This window comes from Pelodiscus sinensis, chromosome 28, assembly GCF_052426305.1.
Source record: "Pelodiscus sinensis isolate ZL-2025 chromosome 28, ASM5242630v1, whole genome shotgun sequence".
In the NCBI taxonomy this organism is placed as follows: domain Eukaryota; kingdom Metazoa; phylum Chordata; order Testudines; family Trionychidae; genus Pelodiscus; species Pelodiscus sinensis.
The window spans coordinates 1958375-1980229 of record NC_143079.1 but is presented as its reverse complement, the minus strand read 5'-3'; the positions used below and the strand labels follow the sequence as shown (position 1 = coordinate 1980229).

Sequence of the window (21855 nt, the reverse complement as noted above, 5' to 3'; positions counted from 1 at the left end):
GGAATTTAAGAATATTAGAAACAAAAGGAATCCTAACAATGGGATGTTCTCATTATGAGAGAGAAATAGAACTGTCAATAATAAAGCAGAAATAGTCAATTCATATTTTTCTGTGCTTTAGGAAAAATCTAGATGTTGTAGGTATATCTTAATTATGAAATATTTTCCATTCCAACAGTAATGAAGGTGCCTAACAGCTGTTACTTAAATGAGTAAAACTAAGTGATTGGGCAACAAAATGGCAAATGAAATTTAATGTTGATAAACGTAAAGTAATGCACATTGGAAAACATCATCCCAACTATATATACAATACAATGAGGGCTAATTTGGCTACCACTAATCAGGAAAGAGATCTTGGAGTCATCGTGGTTAGTTCTCTGAAGACGTCCACACAGTGTACAGCGGCAGTCAAAAAAGCAAACCGGATGTTAGAATCATTTAAAAGGGGATAGAGAATAAGATGGAGAATATTTTATTGCCCTTATATAAATCCATGGTACGCCCACATCTTAAATACTGCCTACAGATGTGGTCTCCTAATCTCAAAAAAGCTATACTGGTTTTAGAAAAGGTTCAGAGAAGGGCAACTAAAATGCTGAGGGGTTTGGAACAGGTCCCATATGAGGAGAGATTAAAGAGACTAGGACTTTTCAGCTTGGAAAAGAGACCAAGGGGGGATATGATAGAGGTCTATAAAATCATGAGTGGTGTGGAGAAAGTGAATAAGGAAAAGTTATTTACTTATTCCCATAATATAAGAACTAGGGGCCACCAAATGAAATTAATGGGCAGCAGGTTTAAAACAAATAAAAGGAAGTTCTTCTTCACACAGAGCATAGTCAATCTGTGGAACTCCTTGCCTGAGGAGGTTGTGAAGGCTAGGACTATAACGGGGTTTAAAAGAGAAGCAGATAAATTCATGGAGGTTAAGTCCATTAATGTCTATTAGCCAGTATGGGTAAGGAATGGTGTCCCTGGCTTCTGTTTGTCAGAGGGTGGAGATGGATGGCAGGAGAGAGATCGCTTGATCATTACCTGTTCGATTCACTCCCTTGGGACATCTGGCATTGGCCACTGTTGGCAGACAGGGTACTGGGCTGGATGGGCCTTTGGTCTGACTCAGTATGGCTGTTCTTATGAGACATTTTTTAAATCAGCGAGTCCGCATCATGTGCATCCAACAGTTTTAAAAGAATTAGCCACGGATCTCTCTGAACAATATTGATTTTTTTTTTCTCCAGTAATTCTTGGAAGACGGGAAGTTCCAGAGGACTGAAGGAGAGCTAATATTCTGCTAATATTTAAACAGGGTAAATGGGACAACCCAGATAATTATATGTCTGTCAGCCTGATATTGATCCTATGGAAAATAATGGAATTGCTGACAAAGGACTCTATTAATAAAGTCTTAACGGAAGCTAATAATGACAATCAAGCTAGGTCTGTGGGAAATAGATCTTGTCATCTCATATGAAAAGACTAACAGACTTGTGCAAGGCCGTTGGCTTAGTCCTGCATGATGCTTTGATTGAGGACACCCGTTAAATGGATTAAAAACTGTCTAATCCATATCAGTGTCACGGTACACAGCAGATCATTAGCGACCCGGGTGTCCTGCTGGAGTCCTGCTGGGATCGGGTCTTGGCTCTAAGCCATTGATCCTTTTTGGCAACGTACCTTGCAGTAAGCAAGAGCCTCAGAGCTGGGCTGTGTCTAGACTGGCAAGTTTTTCCGCAAAATCATCTGCTTTTGCGGAAAAATTTGCCAGCTGTCTACACTGGCCGCTTGAATTTCCGGAAAAGCACTGACTATCTCATGTAAGATCATCAGTGCTTTTCTGGAAATACTATGCTGCTCCCATTCAGGCAAAAGAATTTCTCCAAAAAACTTTTGTGCAAAAGGGCCAGTGTAGACAGCACAGTATTGTTTTCCGCAAAAAAGCCCCGATGGCGAAAATGGCGATCGGGGCTTTTTTGCAGAAAACCGTGTCTAGATTGGCCATGGACGCTTTTCCGCAAAAAGTGCTTTTGCAGAAAAGCATCCTGCCAATCTAGACGTGCTTTTCCGAAAATGCTTTTAATGGAAAAGTTTTCCGTTAAAAGCATTTTTGGAAAATCCTGCCAGTGTAGACGTAGCCCTGAAGTTTACAGCTCATAAAGATTGGAGGAGTGGTAAGTAGTGAGGTTTGACAGGTCACAGATACAGAGCAAACTGGATCACTTGGTAAGCTGGACACAAGCAAACAATGTGCATTTAGAAATGCCAAATGTCAATGTCTACATTTAGGATCAAAGCATGTGGGATGCTTGTGGGCGGAGGGAAGCAATATCTTGGGAAGCAGTAAGTCTGAAAAAGGTGGATAATCCACTGAGCAGGGGCTCCCAGTGCAACACTAATGGGGCTGATGTGCCCCATTGGATGTATAAACAGAGGAAACTGGAACAGGGATTCCACTGTTGTTGGCATTAGAGTGACTGCTCCTGGAATACTGCATCTTGGCTGGTGCCCAGAATTCAAGGCTGTTGGTAAACTAAAGAAGATTCGGTTGAGAGCCATGAGCCCACTTCAAGGATAGGAAAACCTGCCTTCCGTGAGAGATGCCAGGCGCTCGGTCCCCTTAGCCTAACAAAGGCTAAAGGAGGACTTGATCACAGTCTATAATTGGTGGGCAGTAAGCAGCCCACGGGCCAGACGTGGTTTGCCCCGGTTAGCCCTGGCAGGCTGACAGACGCTTTATTTACCTGCATGTCCACAGAGACGGTTTCTCGCAGCTCCCATTGGTCACTGTGCCCGGGCAATGGGAGCTGCGCGTGTCCATACATGCGGGTGCTCAGGTGATGAAGGATTTGGTGGCCCACCAAGGACTAACCCTTGTGAATGTGTCCGGCCCGTGGGCCCCTCTTGATCTATAAGAACCTTACTCAGGGGTCCAAAATGTAATAGCAGGGGGCTCTTCAGTTCCATGGACAAGGTTAGACGATCCAGTGGCTGGGAGCTGGAGCTAGATAAACATCTATCTGCACTCCAGGGAAACAGCGGCCATGCAGCTGCAGCTGGACCAGCCAGCTGACTTGTATCCACAGGCCACTGGGTGCAAGGCTAGACATTGGCTGTGTCAATATTTTGGCTCACACTGCAGGCTGGGCCCCTCCTCCCCCGCAGGCTCCCAAAGCTCCAGTGCAAGCCCAAAGGTCTACCTAGCAATTTTGAAGGCAGAGCCCCATGGGCCCCAGTGAGCCGACCTGAGCCAGCCAGGGGTGCTCAGTGGCTGTGTAGGGGAACCCTCCAAACCCGGCACAAGGGCCACGCGTTAGAACAACTTAAGCGGATCCCTCACGACTGGAACTGTTCAAATCAAGCGGGAAGGTTTTCTGGCAGAGCCGCGCTGGGCCCGAAAAGCCCGAGGCCCGGGAAATCCCGCGGCCTGTGCCTTGCAGGAGGCAGCCTGGTTCCCTCTTGGATCCACTGAACTATCCACGCCAGAGAGGCTCCCGGATCCCCGGGGCCCACTGAGCGCAGCGCTGACCCCGGGTGGCACGAAGGCGCCGGGTTTGACCCGAGATCCCGACGTCTCGTTTCTGTTGCGCTCCTGACTTGATTTCCCCGCCTCACGGTGAGGCGGCTCCCAGCATCGCTGCCGCGGTAGGACCAGCCGCAGCCCGGCGAGGGGCGCCCGCAGGAGCATGAAACCCGGCAGGGCGGAGGGGGACGCAGCCCTGTGCCTGCCCCTGTGGCCCCCGCCCCGGGCCGCTGCTCTCCGGGCTCCTGGCCAGGAGGAGGGGCTCGCCCGCCCGCCCGCGGGCCCAGCTGCAGCCCCCTCCCGGGTACTCGGCGGGGCTGCTCGGGCCCCTCCCCGACAGGAGGCGCGGAGCGCACGGGCGGCCCTTAAAGAGCCGAGACTGGGGCAGCCCCAGCCCGGCTGTCCCGTGCGCCCTGCCCAGCCATGCGGGCGCCCCTCGCCGGACTGCTGCTGCTGCTGGCCGCCCCGCGGGCCGCCCCTTCCCCGTGCCCCGCGCAGTGTGAGCCGGCGCGCTGCCCCGCGCAAGCCCCGCAGCCCTGCCTGGCCGCCGGGGGGACGCTGCAGCCCGACGGCTGCGGCTGCTGCTGGCTCTGCGCGCCCGGCGAGGGGCAGCCCTGCGCGGCCGGCGGGCTCTGCGCCCACGGGCTGCGCTGCCAGCGCCCGGCGGCGGGGCGGGGCCGCGGCTCCTGCCTCTGCGCCCAGGGCCCCCGGCCCGTGTGCGGCAGCGACGGTCGCACCTACCGCAGCCTGTGCCAGCTGCGGGCCGAGAACCGCCGCGCGCGGCAGCGGGACGCGCCCCCCGCCCTGCCCGTGCAGCAGGGCGGCTGCGGGCAGCCAGGTAAGGCGCCGCCCGGGCTGCCTCCCCGCGCACCTGCCACCCCCGCCGGCGCGCTGCTCCCCGGGCCCGGCCTGCCCCTGCCTGCTCCGCCGCCCAAGCACCCAGCCCGCAGCCGGCACCCGCATCCCCCTGCGCGCCCTGCCGTGCTCCTCGCACTGCGCCTTCCTCCCCGCCGCGCCCTGGCCCGGTCCCCGCCTTCCCTCCCGGTTCTCCGGGTCGCCCGTCCAGGCCCGGCCGGCTCCTGCCCCTTTCCCTTGGCCCCCTTCCCGGCTGCAGTTGGAGTGGCTTGGGGGCGTGTCGGGGGTTAATGCTCTTGCCCCTTACGGGCCTTGCCGGCCGAGCCCGGAGCCAAGGGGCCAACCAGATCCGGGACCAGAGGGTTGAGCTGCTCAGCCCCGGCTGTTGAGCCCAGCAGGGGAGTTCCCCGGCGGCTGACGGGGGACTTGTCGGGATTCTCCGTGGAGCCGCTGTTCTGCGGGGTGTTCTGCTGAGAGAACAGCCCCCCAGTAGCAATTTGAGTGACTTCCCCGGGGAGACGAGCCTTTACCTTAGCGCCGATTTACCGGCAGCTCCGGAGTTAAAACATGACTGTGCTGAGTAAACCAGTGGGGTGGAAACCAGTTGTCTGCCTCTGTGGCAGTAGGGGCAGAACAAGGAAAGCCAGTTTGAGCAGAGCTCTGGAGGCTAGTCTCTCCTGGGCATACTTGCTTGGCTGAGTCCCACTTCCCCCCAAAGATCAAGACCATCCCTCTGTGCTTCTTGGCACTGTGCACTGCCAGCCATGACTTAATGTTAAAATAAACATGGCACAGGCGAGTCACTGAACGCTGTGTACTCCATATATGAGCAACCCAATAATAACACAGGCTCCTTCCATCCACGGCCCCAGGGGAAGGTGAGAAAAATCCTTAGGGTCTTTGCCAGCTTTCCCTTCAGAGGGAAAATTGCAACCAGACGGCAAACATAACAGTCAGTACAAGCATGTGCCTGGGGGGGGATCAAATTCTTTATTGAGTCTAGGTCTACCACATCTACCGCTTCCCCCTTAGCCACAAGGCTTGTTATCCTCTCAAAGAATGGGTAGTGGAAAACGATAAACAGGAATCAAATTGTTTGCCCCTAGGCTCCTTCCATCCCGACAGCCTGAGGCACAAGTTTAATTTTATTGCTGATGTGGTGGAGAAGATTGCTCCAGCTGTTGTGCACCTTGAGCTCTTTCGCAGGTATGGACGCCTGCCCGAGGCTGGTTTATTATCGATTTGCTGGTTGAAGTAATTGAGAGAACGTTTTGCAAACACCTGTGACCTATGTTACAGCAGAGCAGACCAAGATCTCTTTCATCAACATTTGAGTAAATAGATCACTATGTGGAGGAAGAACTTCTTATAATTGTTGTCTTCTAGATGGGCTTGAAATTGGCACAGGGGACTTTCATCAGGGCTAATTCCAATTAGGCATGTAAACACCATTTCAAATGACATCCCTGGGCTGCTGCTTTGGACAGTAAAACAATCCTCTAGAAACCCAGCTGTTACCAGAGAGGCTTCAAATACAAGATCAGAAAGCCTGAGACTTGTAAGCAATGCCATTTTGTATACTGTTTGATTAATAGGGACACGTTTGTCAAATCCGGCCCAAAAGTTGTGAAAACTAAGAAAAATATAAATGTTCACATGACTTTAAAAAACAAAACCAAAGATTGTCCTGCAATGTCTCCAGTCCAACTATGGCAGCATTGGGCCAGATGTGAGAATTAAAAAGTAAAAGTGGTAAGAAATGGACTTTTAAAATGCGCCATTGATTAGTTTCATTGACCACGCTGAGGCTACGTCTAGACTACAGGCTTCTTTCGGAAGAACCTTTTTTCGGAAAAAAATTCTTCCAAAAGACAGCATCCACACACAAAAGCACATTGAAAAATCAATCTGCTTTTTCAAATGATAGCGTCCACACTGAATGGACCTTATCTCACATTCAAGCTGTGATTCTGTGGATGGGGTGGCCACCAGGGCACTTGTGCTTTTTCCTCTTTCCTCTTCTTTCAAAAGAACTCCCTCTTCCCCATCCACACACACCTTTTTCTGAAAGAGCTCTTTCACAAAAAGGCTTCTTCCTCGTACAAAGAAGATTGCCAACGCCAGAGAAACCCTTCTGTTCGTTCAATTTACTTTCAGAAGAACGCGATTGCATGTGAACGTAACTCAGGTGTTGTTGGAAAAATGGCTGTTTCTGACAAAACTCTGTAGTGTAGACATACCCTAAGTGTGATGAAAAAGCTATAAAGAAATAGTATACCAGAGGGAAAATACACATTATTTTAAAACTTTCCACTTTAGTAACCTAATGTAGTTGTAGTACCAGATAATGTTTGCTCCCCAGGAGTCCTGGTTGAACAAGGGCCATTCATGATGGCAACCGGTGCTGTAGTTTTTGAGATTTTTGTGTGTGAAGGTGGGGTTAGGATGAAAATTAACCTTAAACTACGATCGTCAGGTTTATATCTAGAGCCCTGCAAATCTGCAGAGCTCTGTTGGCTCATTTTTGCAGATACAGATGCGGATACAAATTTTGTATCTAGAACCCTGCAAATTTGCAGATATCCGCAGATAGCTGCTGCTCATTTTTTCTGCTAAAGCTGCGGATACACATTTTGTATCTGCGCGGGGCTCTATTTAGATCAGCAAGCACTCGTATTCAGCATGCAGCTTGGTACATACCCAGACTTACAGCAATGCCATAACTTGTTCGTTCGCACAGGGTGTCCTACGCAAGCCAGGATGTTCTTGTGTCCAGTGGCTCTGGATTCATCGTGTCAGAGGAAGGACTGATTGTCACCAATGCCCACGTCCTCACCGATAAGCAGAGAGTCAGAGTGGAGCTCAAGAGTGGGGAGCAGTACGAAGCTAAAATCAAAGATGTCGACCACAAGTTGGACATAGCCCTGATCAAAATCTATCCCAACGTGAGTCTGACGGCGCTCCCGGGGGAGGACCGTCAGGGAGGGAAGCTGACAATAAACGGAGGCTTAAACTCCAAACTGGTGCATTTATGTTTTAGGTTCTAGTCTTTCCTGCAGAAGACTCAGTGATAGTAGTATGGGGGGAGGGCCTGGATAAAAATCTCTGTGGGCACAAGGTTTAAGAGCTGCTCCACTGTAACGAGTTTGGTCTTACCCAGTATAGAGCATACACCCTAGGGGCTGCGTCTAGACTGGCATGATTTTGCGGAAATACTTTTAACGGAAAAGTTTTTCCGTTTGAAGTATTTCCACAAAAGCACGTCTAGATTGGCACGGATGCTTTTCTGCAAAAAGTGCTTTTGCGCAAAAGCATCCGTGGCCAGTCTAGACGCGATTTTGCGCAAGAAAGCTCCGATCGCCATTTTAGCCATCGGGGCTTTTTTGCGCAAAACAGTTCTTCCCTGTCTACACTGGCCCTCTTGCACAAGTATTCTTGCGCAAAAGGGCTTTTCCCCGAGCGGGAGCATGAAACTATTTGCGCAAGAAGCACTGATTTTGTACATTACAAAGTCAGTGCTCTTGCGCAAATTCAAGCGGCCAGTGTAGACAGCTGGCAAGTTTTTGCGCAAAAGCAGGTGCTTTTGTGCAAAATCTTGCCAGTCTAGACGTATCCCCTATGTCTCTGTCGCAGTAGCTGCAGAAAGACTCTCACAGTAGCTGCAGAAAGATGCTGGTGATTTTTTTTTCAAATAACTTTTAGTTACACTAATAAATAAATACTCCACATAGGTATTAAAGATCCCAAATATTCCACCTTCTTGGAGAAAACTTCCATTTTGGTGCCCAGTTTGTATCTTTGCATGAGTTGCGTGTCCATAAGAGATTCTGTGTCTCTCTGTGGGAATTAGATAGGGTTGTTCTGTTTTGTTCTTTATTTAAAAAAAATAAAAATAATCTTTGCGAAGTCCTGGGAGATAGGAGTAAAGAAATACAATGGAAAACTCAGCTTCCAAAGTGGGGCAGTAATAGAAAAGAGCTATTTTTGAAGCTGTATTTAAAAAACTCTGGGCTAATTTGAGTCCATAAACGAGCACATTATGACACTGATTGTTTTAAGCTGAACTCCCCTTTCAGTGTGAAAGGCGCGAGTATGGCCACAGCATGCCGCACTGAAATCCTGGTTAAAGCGAAGAGAGAGGTGGTGCCGGCAGTGCAGTGACTTGGAGCATCCCATTTACGATGGCAAGGAAGAGGTTCTCCCCAAAGGGTGAAAGGAAAGGAAGGGGGACTGTTTCGGGCAGAGCCGTGGTGCTTTAAATTGCCAAGAGCAGTTGTCAGACACCACAAACGTGATTCCATCGTATGACAAGCCAAGCCACAGTGGGACCAAGTGGGGAAACCGGTCTCTCTCCCCTCAGGAGCAATAGAAAATTCTTTCAAAGACTTCCCACTGGAAAACATGTGAGGTGGGGCTTAGTGGAGGATGTCGCTGTGATGGAATGGGACCCTGTACTTAGACCCAGTGAAGGTCAGATTTTTTTTGGAAATTGTCCATAAAATGGCTTTTGACCCATCAAAACCTCCATTTGTACAAATTGTGTAGACCTGCCTCTGATCCATGCCCTCATCCAAGTCCACGCACAAGGAGATTAGCAGAATGCTTGTGTTTGGGCCAAATCTTTCCCTGGACATCCTGGTAGCTAATCGCTATTTGCTGCTCCTCTGGCCCGTGTGTCAATTAGCCCTTAGAAAACAGGCCCTCAAAGTTCAACCCTGCGGTATGAAGACATGGTCTTCACGTCAGTGTTCAGTGACTGACCGTAGGAATCCTGCACTTCAGGGTGTGTAGTTACCTCTGCTCTGCTTCCCACGGAGTAACGGCCACCCCGAGCCTGGGGGCTCCTGCACTAGTCTAAGGAATCTGGCTGTAGCGGAAGGTGACCAGCTTCATTGTTCTGCCTTCTCCCCAGACTGCTCTCCCTGTGCTCCTGCTGGGAAGCTCCTCTGACCTCCGGCCTGGGGAGTTTGTGGTGGCGCTGGGCAGCCCCTTCTCCTTACAGAACACCGTGACGGCAGGAATTGTCAGCACCACGCAGAGAGGCAGCGAGGAGCTTGGCCTGAAGGACTCGGACATGGCGTACATCCAAACAGACGCCATCATCAATGTAAGTGCCAGGCCTAGAGACTGCCCCTCCAGGGGCGGGGACTGCAGGCATGGCCGCAGCAGCACAGAGTTCTTTACCCAGCTCCAGCTAGGATGCCTTGGAGAATGACGCACCCAGAGTTCCCACCCTTTTCCTTGTGGGAGCCACGTTGCAATTCACACCCCTGGTGTCATGGGTGCCTCTCCCAATCGCATTCACCTCACGTCCACGTGGAATCACAAGGGTGGCTTGTGAAGGGAAGCACACTGGGGAGGGCTTTAGCTTCCCTCGCTGCAGTTAAGTGGCTGGAAATACAGAGGAGTCCAGCCACACAAGTGCTGGAATACACAGAAGCTCCATTAGCAGCATAAATGCAGGTTGGAGCTTCTCATTGGGGAATGGCTCATGAGTGACTGACACGAGTGGGAATTAGACGCAACCCTCTTTGTGCAGCAAAGTCTTCCCTTAGGGTGTCTAGACTACAGGGTTTTGCCGACAAAAGTGGACTTTTGTTGACAAAAACTATACCTGCGTCTACACTGCCGCTGAGTTCTGTTGACATAACGTCGACAAAACTCAGCAGTTTTGTTGACGGCGGTAAACCTCATTCTACGAGGAGTAACGCCTTTTGTCGACAGAGTTCTGTCAGTAGAAGGCATTATTGCATCTACACTGTCCTTTGCGTCTACACTGTCATGTCGACAAAGCGACTTGCTTTGTCAACAGAACTGGCTGCAGTCTAGATGCTCTTTGTTGACAGAAGCTTTGTCGACAGTATCTGTCGACAAAAATTCTGTTGACAAAAGCCTGTAGTCTAGACATACCCTTAGAGCCGCTACCCACACCATGACCTTGCTAGAGGGTCTGATGCCTTCAGCACACCTTCACTTATTGATGAGGTGTTCTGTTTCCTAGCAAGAACGCAGCCTCGATGGGCCTTTGGCCTGCCCAGTCCTGCATGTAGCTGCAAAAGGGGGAGTAGTTTCTTGCAAGAAGGGATGCTCATGTTTGTCTGGCTGGCCGCTCCTAAGCTATTCTGCACCCTGGCGTTAATGTGACTGTAACGTCCTTTGCAATTGTTTATGTTCTCTTGCAGTATGGAAATTCAGGGGGGCCCTTGGTGAACTTGGTAAGTTTCCCTCGTCCCTGCCAATCTTTGCCGCTTTCCAAAGTTCCTCTCAATTGCCTGTCCATTAATTGGAGAGTTTGGAGAGGGAGTTCTCCAGGTAAAAGAGTAAAAAATGGGACCTTTGTGGTAAGTGGCTGTCTGGAGTGTGTGTTTGTGTGTGGGGGAGTTATTTGCTGTGTGCTGAGCTTGGGTTTGGTTGGTTTGTTTGATTGTTTGTTTGTTTGTTTGAGGGAGCTTCTAAAAGGGTTGAAATCTAGAAGCCTCTGTTAATTGGCTGAGCCTCGGTCAGGGGGAGGGGCTACCAGAGCTATATAAGCCTGTGACTCAGCGACCAGGAACAGCTAACAGGAGAGTTTGGAGAGGGAGTTCTCCAGGTAAAAGAGGAGTAAAAATGGGACCCTTGTGGTAAGTGGCTGTCTGGAGTGTGTGTTTGTGTGTGTGTGTGTGTGTGGGGGGGAGTTATTTGCTGTGTGCTGAGCTTGTGTTTGTTTGTTTTTGTTTGTTTGTTTGTTTGAGGGAGCTTCTAAAAGGGTTGAAATCTAGACACCTCTGTTAATTGGCTGAGCCTCAGTCAGGGGGAGGGGCTACCAGAGCTATATAAGCCTGTGACTCAGCGACCAGGGAGAGCGTGACCATGAACAGCTAACAGGAGAGTTTGGAGAGGGAGGTTAGAGGGCACTAGTGCCTTCAGACCTTCTTTAAAACATAACTCTTAGAATAATCTATATTCCAGAGGTTTAAAAAGAATTCCAGTTTATACTTAAACTTATTCATTAGAAAAATGGAGACAGAAGCCCAGCAGCAGAGTGGGGGCTCTCCTGTTTATTGTGTCGAGTGTAACATGTATGATTACCTGCCCTGTGGGCGGGTGGCGTATGTGTGCACCCGTTGCAAGGAGCTCCTGACCCTCAGAGACCGAGTTCGGGCTTTGGAGGCCAGGGTAGCTGAACTGGAGGAGCTAAGGGAGGTAGAGAGCTGTGTTGATGAGACTTTCCGGGACACTGTAGTACTGTCCCACCTCCAGTCTGAGAGCCCCAGTGCTCTTAAGGAGGATGAAAGTCTCAAGGGAACAGGGCATTCAATGGGAGCAGAGGGAAACCATCCCATAGTTGGGACCCTCCTCCCAGAGGATGTTGCGGTATCCTCTCGCACTGAGGATACCTCTGAGGGGGAGGGAATGCCAGTTAGGAAGAGGCAGGTGTTAGTAGTAGGTGATTCGATCGTTAGAAACATAGATAGTTGGGTTTGTGATGACCGGGAGAACTGTATGGTCACTTGCCTGCCTGGTGCGAAGGTTGCGGATCTCTCAAGGCATCTAGATAGACTTATGTGTAGTGCTGGGGAGGAGCCGGTGGTCATGGTACATGTCGGTACCAATGACGTAGGGAAGGGTAGGAGAGATGTCCTGGAGGCCAAATTTAGGCTGCTAGGAAAGAGATTGAAATCCAGGACCTCTATGGTGGCATTCTCGGAAATGCTTCCAGTTCCATGTGCAGGGCCAGGTAGGCAGGCGGAGCTTCCGAGTCTCAATGCGTGGATGAGACGATGGTGTAGGGAAGAGGGGTTGAGAATTATTAGGAACTGGGGACACTTTTGGGAGAGGGGGAGCCTATACAGGAAGGATGGGCTCCACCTAAACCAGGGTGGAACCAGACTGCTGGCACTAAACATTAAAAAGGCCGTAGAGCAGTTTTTAAACTAAGAGATGGGGGAAAGCCGATTGGTGCAGAGATGCACGTAAATCGGAGGGAGACTTCTCTTAGAGGAGAATCCATTGATAGAGATTCTCTAAGCTGTAGTCAGAAAGAGAGGAGGGGAGAGGACAAACCATGGGCCAGAGCAGACAAACAACCGCATACAAAGGAATCCAATGCATCAGGGAAGGGCAGGCAAATAAGCAGTGGCAAATTTTTAAAGTGCTTCTACACAAATGCTAGGAGTCTGACTAATAAAATGGATGAACTGGAGTACCTCGTATTAAATGAGGAGATTAACATAATAGGCATCACTGAAACCTGGTGGAATGAGGAAAATCTGTGGGACACAATAATACCGGGATATAAAATATATAGAAAGGATAGAGCAGGCCGGGTGGGTGGCGGAGTGGCACTGTATGTGAAAGATAATGTAGAATCAAATGAAATAAAAATATTAAATGAATCAACATGTTCCATAGAATCGCTATGGATAGAAATTCCATGCTCCAATAAGAAGAAATTAGCAGTAGAGGGATATTATCGACCACCTGACCAGGACAGCGATACTGACATTGAAATGCTGAGGGAGATTAGAGAGGCTACCAAAATAAAGAACACTATAATAATGGGGGATTTTAATTACCCCCATATTGACTGGATACATGTCACCTCAGGAAGAGAAGCAGAGATAAAATTTCTCAATGGCTTAAATGACTGCTTCTTGGAGCAGCTGGTGCAGGAACCCACAAGGGGAGAGGCAATTCTCGATTTAGTCCTGAGTGGAGTGCAGGATCAGGTCCAGGAAATAACTGTTACAGGACCGCTTGGGAATAGTGACCATAATATAATAACATTCAACATTCCTGTGGTGGGAAGAACACTTCAGCAGTCCAGCACCCTGGCATTTAATTTCAAGAAGGGGAATTACACAAAAATGAGGAGGTTAGTTAAACAGAAATTAAAAGGCACAGTGACTAGAGCCAAATCCCTGAAAGCTGCATGGAAAATTTTTAAAGACACCATAATAGAGGCCCAACTTAAATGTATACCCCAAATTAAAAAAAACATAGCAAGAGACCTAAAACAGTGTCACTGTGGTTTAACCACCGTGTAAAAGAAGCAGTGAGGGACAAAAAGGTATCTTTTAAGAAGTGGAAGTCCAATCCTAATGAGATAAATAGAAAGGAACATAAACACTGTCAAATCAAGTGTAAAAATGTAGTAAAAAAAGATTTTGAGGAACAGCTAGCCAAAAACTCAAAAAGAAATAAAATGTTTAAGTACATTAGAAGCAGGAAGCCTGCTAAAAAACCTGTGGGTCCCCTAGATGATCGAGCTATAAAAGGAGCAATCAAGGACGATAAAGCCATTGCGGAGAAACTAAATGATTTCTTTGCTTCAGTCTTCACGGCTGAGGACGTTGGGAAGATTCCCGAATCTGCACCGTCCTTTGTGGGTGATGAATCTGAGGAACTGTCCTGGATTGAAGTGTCATTAGAGGAGGTTTTGGAACAAATAGAAAAACTTAATGTTAACAAATCTCCGGGACCGGATGGCATTCATCCAAGGGTTCTAAAAACTCAAATGGGAAATTGCTGAGCTATTATCTGTAGTTTGTAACCTATCCTTTAAATCGGCTTTCGTACCTAATGACTGGAAGGTAGCCAACATGACACCAATATTTTAAAAGGGCTCTAGAGGCGATCCTGGCAATTACAGACCGGTAAGTCTAACTTCAGTACCGGGCAAATTAGTCGAAACAATAGTAAAGAATAAAATTGTGAAGCATGTAGAAGAACATAATTTGTTGGACAAAAGTCAACATGGTTTCTGTAAAGGGAAATCCTGTCTTACTAATAGAGTTCTTTGAAGGGGTTAACAAGCATGCGGACAAGGGGGATCTAGTAGATATAGTATACTTGGATTTTCAGAAAGCCTTTGACAAGGTTCCTCACCAAAGGCTCTTGTGTAAATTACATGGTCATGGGATAAGAGGGAAGGTCCTTTCTTGGTTTGAGAACTGGTTAAAAGACAGGAAACACAGGGTAGGAATAAATGGTAAATTTTCAGATTGGAGAGGGGTAACTAGTGGTGTCCCCCAAGGGTCAGTCCTGGGACCAATCCTCTTCAACTTATTCATAAATGATCTGGAGAAAGGGGTAAGCAGTGAGGTAGTAAAGTTTGCGGATGATACCAAACTGTTTAGGATAGTCAAGACAGAAGCAGACTGTGAGGGACTCCAAGAAGATCTCACCAAACTCAGTGATTGGGCAGCAAAATGGCAAATGAAATTTAATGTGGATAAGTGTAAAGTAATGCATATTGGGGAAAAATAACCCCAACTATACATACAATATGATGGGGGCTAATTTGGCTACGACAAATCAGGAAAGGGATCTTGGAGTTATCGTGGACAGTTCTCTGAAAACTTCCACACAGTGTACAGCAGTGGTCAAAAAGGCAAATAGGATGCTAGGTATTATTAGGAAAGGGATAGAAAATAAGACCCAGAATATCTCACTGCCCCTGTATAAAACTATGGTACGCCCACATCTGGAATACTGTGTACAGATGTGGTCTCCTCACCTCAAAAAAGATATTTTGGCCTTGGAAAGGGTTCAGAAAAGGGCAACTAAAATGATGAGGGGTTTGGAACGGATCCCATATGAGGAGAGGTTAAAGAGACTGGGACTTTTCAGTTTAGAAAAAAGGAGACTGAGGGGGGATATGATAGAGGTCCATAAAATCATGAGTGGTGTGGAGAGGGCCGATAAAGAAAAGTTATTTATTAGTTCCCTAAATAGAAGAACTAGAGGTCACCAAATGAAATTAATGAGGAGCAGGTTTAAAACGAATAAAAGAAAGTTCTTCTTCACACAGCGTGTAGTGAACCTGTGGAACTCCTTGCCAGAGGAGGCTGTGAAGGCTAGGACTATAATAGAGTTTAAAGAGAAGCTAGATAAATTCATGGAGGTTAGGTCCATAAAAGGCTATTAGCCAGGGGATAAAATGGTGTCCTTGGCCTCTGTTTGTCAGAGGCTGGAGAGAGATGGCAGGAGACAAATCGCTTGATCATTGTCTTCGGTCCACCCTCTCTGGGGCACCTGATACTGGCCACTGTCGGCAGACAGGATACTGGGCTAGAAGGACCATTGGTCTGACCCAGTACGGCCGTTCTTATGTTCTTATGTGTTTAGATGTCCGGAGTGCCTCAGATCTGCGCGCCTCTTCACTCCATTTTCCAGTAGGAATCCTTACACTGACAAATGTGTATTCCATAGTTGGACTGAATTGCTGGGGGACATGGTATTTGTGACTCCTGCCTCATATGACAGCACTTGCATTACTGTCTGTGGTGTTAACAAATGCAGCAGTGCAGCTAGTCTAGTCCTGGTCCCTTGATGTATCGCTATGGTCATATGATCAGCTGATTCTCCTACCCCACTCCAGCCAGGACTGGGTCAGCTTGGCTGTGACAGTGGTTGCCAGCTCAATAGCACAGAACTTTGTGGGTGGCCCTTGCAAACTGCGCACCAAAGGTGCCCCAGACAGAGGCGTGGTAGAAGCCAGGCCTGGTGACTCTCGCTACATTCTCTGTAACAGGACGGTGAAGTGGTTGGCATAAATACGCTGAAGGTAACGGCTGGCATCTCCTTCGCAATCCCCTCTGACCGAATCCGTCAGTTCCTAGAAGAATCTCACGAGCGGCAGGCAAAAGGTAGGAGTGTTGTGATGCCATCAGATCTCTTATCCACACCTGTACGCCGCCGACCCAGAGGGGAGCTGGCCTAGGGTAGGGCTGTGTGACAAAGGAATCGCCCAATGGGCTGCTTTCTCCCGTGCTGTGCCCAGACTAACATAGCGTTTACGAATTCATTAGTCATCCTCTCCAACATTAATGAGAGAATGGTCGCTTCCCCGTGTGCCAGTTAATTCGGATGCACTACCCTGTGTCTGGTGGAACGGACCGGAACGTGGCTTTGCTAGCAGGATATGAAAGTTCTCTGTAGCATATTATGGGGTGAACCCAGATCCCATGGCCAGATGCAGCCCTGCTGGGAACTGGGAGCACACAGGAGACACACGCTGGGATGTAACGTGCCAAGTGTCCAGCTGTCTCAGGCAGGCAGTGGCGCCATCAGCACTGTGTTGATGGGGCTGCCGCTAAGGGGCATTTGGGAGAATGGTGGTTTCTGACTGGTCCCCAAATTCCCTTTGGAATGGAGACCCTGGAATAAAAGCGGTCAGGTCATTGGTCATAAACCTGCTAACTTACGTTCAGGGGGTGCAGTGGCAGGAAGGCTTAACTGCCACTGAGGGAGCTGAGCTCTCAGCATGGGGGGGGAGTGGGCGTGGGGCAGCCTGGGAGTCTAGATACATTGTGCCCCCTAGGTGGGAACACCTCTCTTCAGCCTGCTTTCAGTAATGGGAATAACCCAGTACATTAAGGGAATGGAGGAGAGGGGGATAAATGAGGATGATCCCTGGAGAGATCGGTGTGCACATCATCTGTGGAAAACAGGAATAAAGGCAAAAGTGCAACCTCCTACTGCTTGGTGAACACTCTCCGTGCTGCAGTGAGATATGATGCTCTTAGTGCAGTGAGATATGATGCTCTCTTAGTGGCCGTGCTTAATATGGCTCTAGTAGCTCTAGGCACCTTTTCCTCTCCTGATGTAAACATTTTAGCAAGCTTAAACTAAACCGGAAATGTGGCAATTTGTATTTATCATGCCACAGTGACCCAAATGCATGTCCAGCTGGAGCTATTTTGTCAGCTCCTCAACCCCCCTTTTCCCCTTGGACGTTCCAAGCAAACGTCTGAGGTTTCTGGGGGTGGTTTTGTGTCTGATTTGATTTCCTGAACGCTGGCTCTGTCCTTCTAGGGATGATTCGACCCAAGAAGAAATACATGGGATTCCGAATGCTTCCCCTCACGTTTAAGTAAGCTTTGTTTTCTGCACTTGTCACTGGCTTTCCTGTAGTCTATTGCACTGTCTATCGTTGGAGGTGTGATTCCCAGCTTGTGGCGACGTACCCACAGCAGCTTTGACTGAGCCAACACACTAAAAACAGAATGTAGTTATGGTGGCACAAGAAGACAAACAGGGTTAAGTGCCCTGAGTCTGTGCCTAGCATCTGGGACAGCTATCTACCTGGGGCAGCTAGCCCCCCTCTGTGCATGCCACCACAGCTAGACACTAAAAAGAGCATGCTAGCTCAATCAAAACTAGAAGAGTCACGTCACCCTGCCACCTCCCCAACAGCTCAAAGTGTAGACATGCCCTCACTGTAAGACAGAGCTCAAGACAATCTAGCAGGGAGTTACCCATAACTCTCTTCGTGGGAACCGGAGAGCTTCTGATGTATGTACAGAACTTCCACTAACAGTGGAATTTGCTCCTTTGCCATGCTGCGCATGCGCCAGGTATCTCAAAGCTGTCTGCAAAGTTAGAGAATTAACCACAGGTAGCCTGGGGGTAAGGCGACACTTCATCAGTTTATATTAAAATTGTTTTTATCTGCATGGATACGGATTATGACTCACACCCATGTCACTTAGTTGGCTTTTTGGGGCATGGACTGTCCTCATAGTCATCTATATGCAGCCAAGGATGAGGCCATGATATAGATTGGAGCTTCCATGTTCTGTGAAAGTATTAATAATAATAATAAAGGCGATTATGCAGGTGACAAGGGACTCAATCCAGAGGAATACACAGGGTCCTAGAGAACTTAAAAATCTCAGCAGAAAATAGTAGCATGCTATTCAGCTTAGAAAACTGCAAACGTATCTGAAGGGAACAAGGCCCACAAGATAAGAAGTTTCCAGGTTATTATTAAAACAATTTTAAAAACAGCATGTATTAAAGGGGTCCAAAAAGCTGCTTATAACTTAAGAAGCCCGTTATTCATGTGATTACTTATATTTAGGACTTCGCCTCACTCACAGTGAGCCATAGCGTAAATTAACTATGCTTTCAAAAACCATCCCTGAATGTTGCTGCAGCATGAATTTAAGTGTCTGCATTTCTGGACAAGTGAGTGCTATGCTGATTTAAAATCCACTAGGTCTTCCAGTCCAGATACCAAGGTGGAATAACACCACTCCATTTCTGAAATTACAGTATTAAAAGAAAGACAGTTTTCCTTAGGCCACCTGCGAGTTAAGGGATTAAGCCGTAATGGGCTGATCAAGCGTTTCATATGGAGTGTTTTACCATCATGCTTCCTTTCTCAGTCTCATCCGGGAACTGAAAATCAATTATAAAGATTTCCCAGACCTGAACTCCGGAGTCTATGTTTTTGAAGTGATTCAGGGAACTGCTGCTGCAAGGTAAGAACCTAAAGATGAAGGCTGCACCACATGCCTCTTCATGGGCATTGCTGGGGCCTCTCCAAAGCTCGCATTGCAATGTTCACATGCAATCTCTCTACAGCCTTCTTTAATGCTATCATCTCTGAATGGGAGCTGACGTTCTGCTCACGCTCAGAATCCATGCACTAGGATGTGAATGGCCATCACAAGTACAAGGTCATTTCAGATTGGAATCAATTTCCCTCACAGCCTAGTTGTAAAAGTACATAGAGCATTTTCGGCCCTGCCCTTGGGACGGAAGAATCCCAAGCATTGTTACAGGCTGGGGACCGACTGGCTAAGTAGCAGTTCAGCAGAAAAGGACCTGGGGATTACAGTGGGTGAGAAGCTAGATGAGAGTCAACAGTGTGCCCTTGCCGACAAGAAGGCAAATGGCATTGCACTAGGAGGAGCATTTCCAGCAGATCTAGAGAAGTGATTATTCCCCTTTGTTCAGCACTTGTGAAACCACATCTGGGCTACGTCTAGACTGGCATGATTTTCCGCAAATGCTTTTAATGGAAAAGTTCTCCGTTAAAAGCATTTGCAGAAAAGAGCGTCTAGATTGGCACGGACGCTTTTCTGCAAAAGCACTTTTTGCGGAAAAGCATCTGTGGCCAATCTAGATGTGCTTTTGCGCAAAAAAGCCCTGATCGCCATTTTCGCGATCAAGGCTTTTTTGCACAAAACAAATCTGTCTACACTGGCCCTTTTGCAAAAGGACTTTTGCCTGAACAGGAGCAGCATAGTATTTCTGCAAGAAGCACTGATTTCTTACATGAGATCATCAGTGTTCTTGCGGAAATTCAAGCGGCCAGTGTAGATAGTTGGCAAGTTTTTCTGCAAAAGCACCTGCTTTTGCGGAAAAACTTGCCAGTCTAGACACAGCCCTGGAGTATTGCATCCAGTTGCAGGCCCCCCACTATTGAAAGGATGTGGACACATTGGCGAGGGTCCAGCTGAAGGCAACCAAAATGATGAGGGGGCTGGAGCACATGACTTACACAGAGAAGCTGAGGGATTTGGGCTTATTTAGTCTGCAGAAGAGAAGAGCGAAGGGGGATTTGATAGCAGCCTTCGACTTCCTGCAGGGAGGTTCCAAAGAGAATGGAGAGAGGCTGTTCTTAGTAATGGGAGACCTGCCCAAGTAGAGGATTGTGCCCTAAATCAGATTTATCAAGTGGTGGTTTTTTACTAGTAATCTGACCTGTGTAACATCCTGTGAAGATGATCACTTGTAATCTTAAGTGGAAGGGTTGACTTTATACAGCTGTAGTTGTATTGCATATGCACGGGCTCTAGGGCTGTGTCTACACTGGCGTGATCTTGTACAAAAGCAGCCGCTCTTGTGCAAAAACTTGCTGCCTGTGTACGCTGGCTGCGTGTTCTTGCGCAATTAAACTGATGTTCTAATATATGAAATCAGGGCTTCTTGCACCAGAACTCTGACGCTCCCGCTCATGAATAAGCCCTTTTGCTTAACTGTTCTTGCGCAAGAGGCCAGTGTAGACAGGCAACATGAATTTCTTGTGCAAGAAAGCCCTATGGTTAAAATGCCCATCAGAGCTTTCTTGCACAAGAGAGCATCTACACTGGCATGGAAGCTCTTGCGCAAAAGCACATCTCTTGCTCAAAAGCACGTGCCAGTGTAGACGCTCTCTTCTGGAAGAGTTTTTGCACAAGAACTCTTCCTCAAAAGAGTTCTTGCACAAGAAGCTTCCAGTGCAGACATAGCCTAGGGCTGTAAAGGGTTAACCAGAGAGGGTCAGGGCCAACTGTGCCAGAGACCCCCTTGCAGAGTGGCATTGAGTACTAGGGATGTCAGAGTAACCGTTTAGAGTTAACCAGTAAGCATCAGCTTGTTTCCATTATGGTTACATGCTTCACTGGTGCGCACCAGCTCCCAAGGAGCAGTGGGCTCTGCAGTATAATGCTTATGCTGCAGCGTAGCCAGGAGCGGGGCTAGCAGCTGGTGCATGCCAGGAGCCGTTTATAAACCATTTTATAAGCTGGGTCGCCGTGTGTACTGGCTCCATTACTCAACTTTATCATGATTCAAAGTTTCTGGTTTCTTTATTGTAGCTCTGGCATGAGAGATGGTGATGTGATTATCAGCATTAATGGAAAAACAGTCAGCTCGACAGAGGATGTAAGTGAAGCTGTTAAAAACAATGACGTTCTTTCAATTGTGGTTCGTCGAGGAAATGAAGATGTGATCTTGAATGTAATTCCAGATGAAATTGATTAAAGGATGACTTCCATCAGAAATAGTTTCATTAAACAAAGTCAGACTTGCACTATGTAGCTTAAGACAAAGTTTATGCTCTATGGGGGTTTTTCCTACTACAGTGTAGGAGAAAATCCTTCACAGGTGGCCTAGAAAGCAATATTTAATCACTTAAAAAATCTTTAGCAAAATCAAACTGACAGTTTTTATCCCAGTGTATTTCACTTCAAACACTTTTGAACATAACTATTGAAGGATCTGATTTATTTTCCTCTTTCCATATTTAAAGGAATGTAAAGTTAGCCAAAAGTACACTGGCTGTAATCCAGAATTTGGACAGAATTACTTATGTTGTCTAAACTTAACTGACATGTGCAGAGATCCTATTACTGACAACTTGGGCCCTGGTCAAATTCTAACTGAAGTCAAAGGGACTAAATTTAATTTTGGCTCTTTTGCTGAAAGTTTGGTATATATTTGCTTTTCTATAACATTGTGACTATAAAAATTGGCTTTGGAAAATAGCTCTTTGCAGTAGATAAGTTTTCCACATGTGTAGTGGAAGCAGCTGAACTCTCAACTAATGGAGATTTTTTTAAATGCTTTAACTTTTGGGTGCTCAAAATACACAGCTTGAACTGCCTGATTTTCAGAAAGAGCAGGGCACATGGCCCTTATGACGAAACCAGAGGATAGCCAAGAGTTACTAATCACTTAGGAAAAATGTTTATGGTGACAATTTTCACATTTTTTTTTCCTTCAAGTGATTTAATGCAAAAGTGTAAGTTAAAGACTAAATTTCAGCTACTCGGCCATGTTTGTTTACAATGGTGGACTGTTGTACAATCATAGATGTGGGAAAGTTTTGCACAAACTGTATCAGAGATTCCTGTATTAAAATGCCCAGAGTCTATTTACATACACTCTTTAATGCTACCTCGTGCCTCCCTCACATTTTTGTGTTCTTAGTTTCTGCTGTG

At 47.5% G+C, this 21855-nt stretch overlaps 1 protein-coding gene across 1 annotated transcript; it reads left to right on the top strand.

Annotated features, from left to right (window-relative positions):
• Window positions 1–3663: 3663 nt before the first annotated feature.
• Window positions 3664–21811, top strand: HTRA4 (HtrA serine peptidase 4). Its single transcript, XM_075910931.2, has 9 exons — window positions 3664–4361; window positions 5485–5584; window positions 7119–7323; window positions 9291–9485; window positions 10561–10593; window positions 15894–16008; window positions 17177–17234; window positions 18532–18627; window positions 20731–21811. The coding sequence occupies exons 1-9, from the start codon at window positions 3947–3949 to the stop codon at window positions 20894–20896; spliced, it is 1383 nt and encodes a 460-aa protein (XP_075767046.1). The 5' UTR covers window positions 3664–3946; the 3' UTR covers window positions 20897–21811.
• Window positions 21812–21855: the final 44 nt, after the last annotated feature.

What these genes read in the sequence shown, in the direction of transcription:
- HTRA4 (XM_075910931.2), top strand. Translation starts at nt 3,947, where the DNA reads ATGCGGGCGCCCCTCGCCGGACTGCTGCTGCTGCTGGCCGCCCCGCGG. An exon ending in GGGCGGCTGCGGGCAGCCAG is followed by an intron (nt 4,362 to 5,484) that starts GTAAGGCGCCGC and finishes GTTTGCCCCTAG; the next exon opens with GCTCCTTCCATCCCGACAGC. An exon ending in TGATCAAAATCTATCCCAAC is followed by an intron (nt 7,324 to 9,290) that starts GTGAGTCTGACG and finishes CCTTCTCCCCAG; the next exon opens with ACTGCTCTCCCTGTGCTCCT.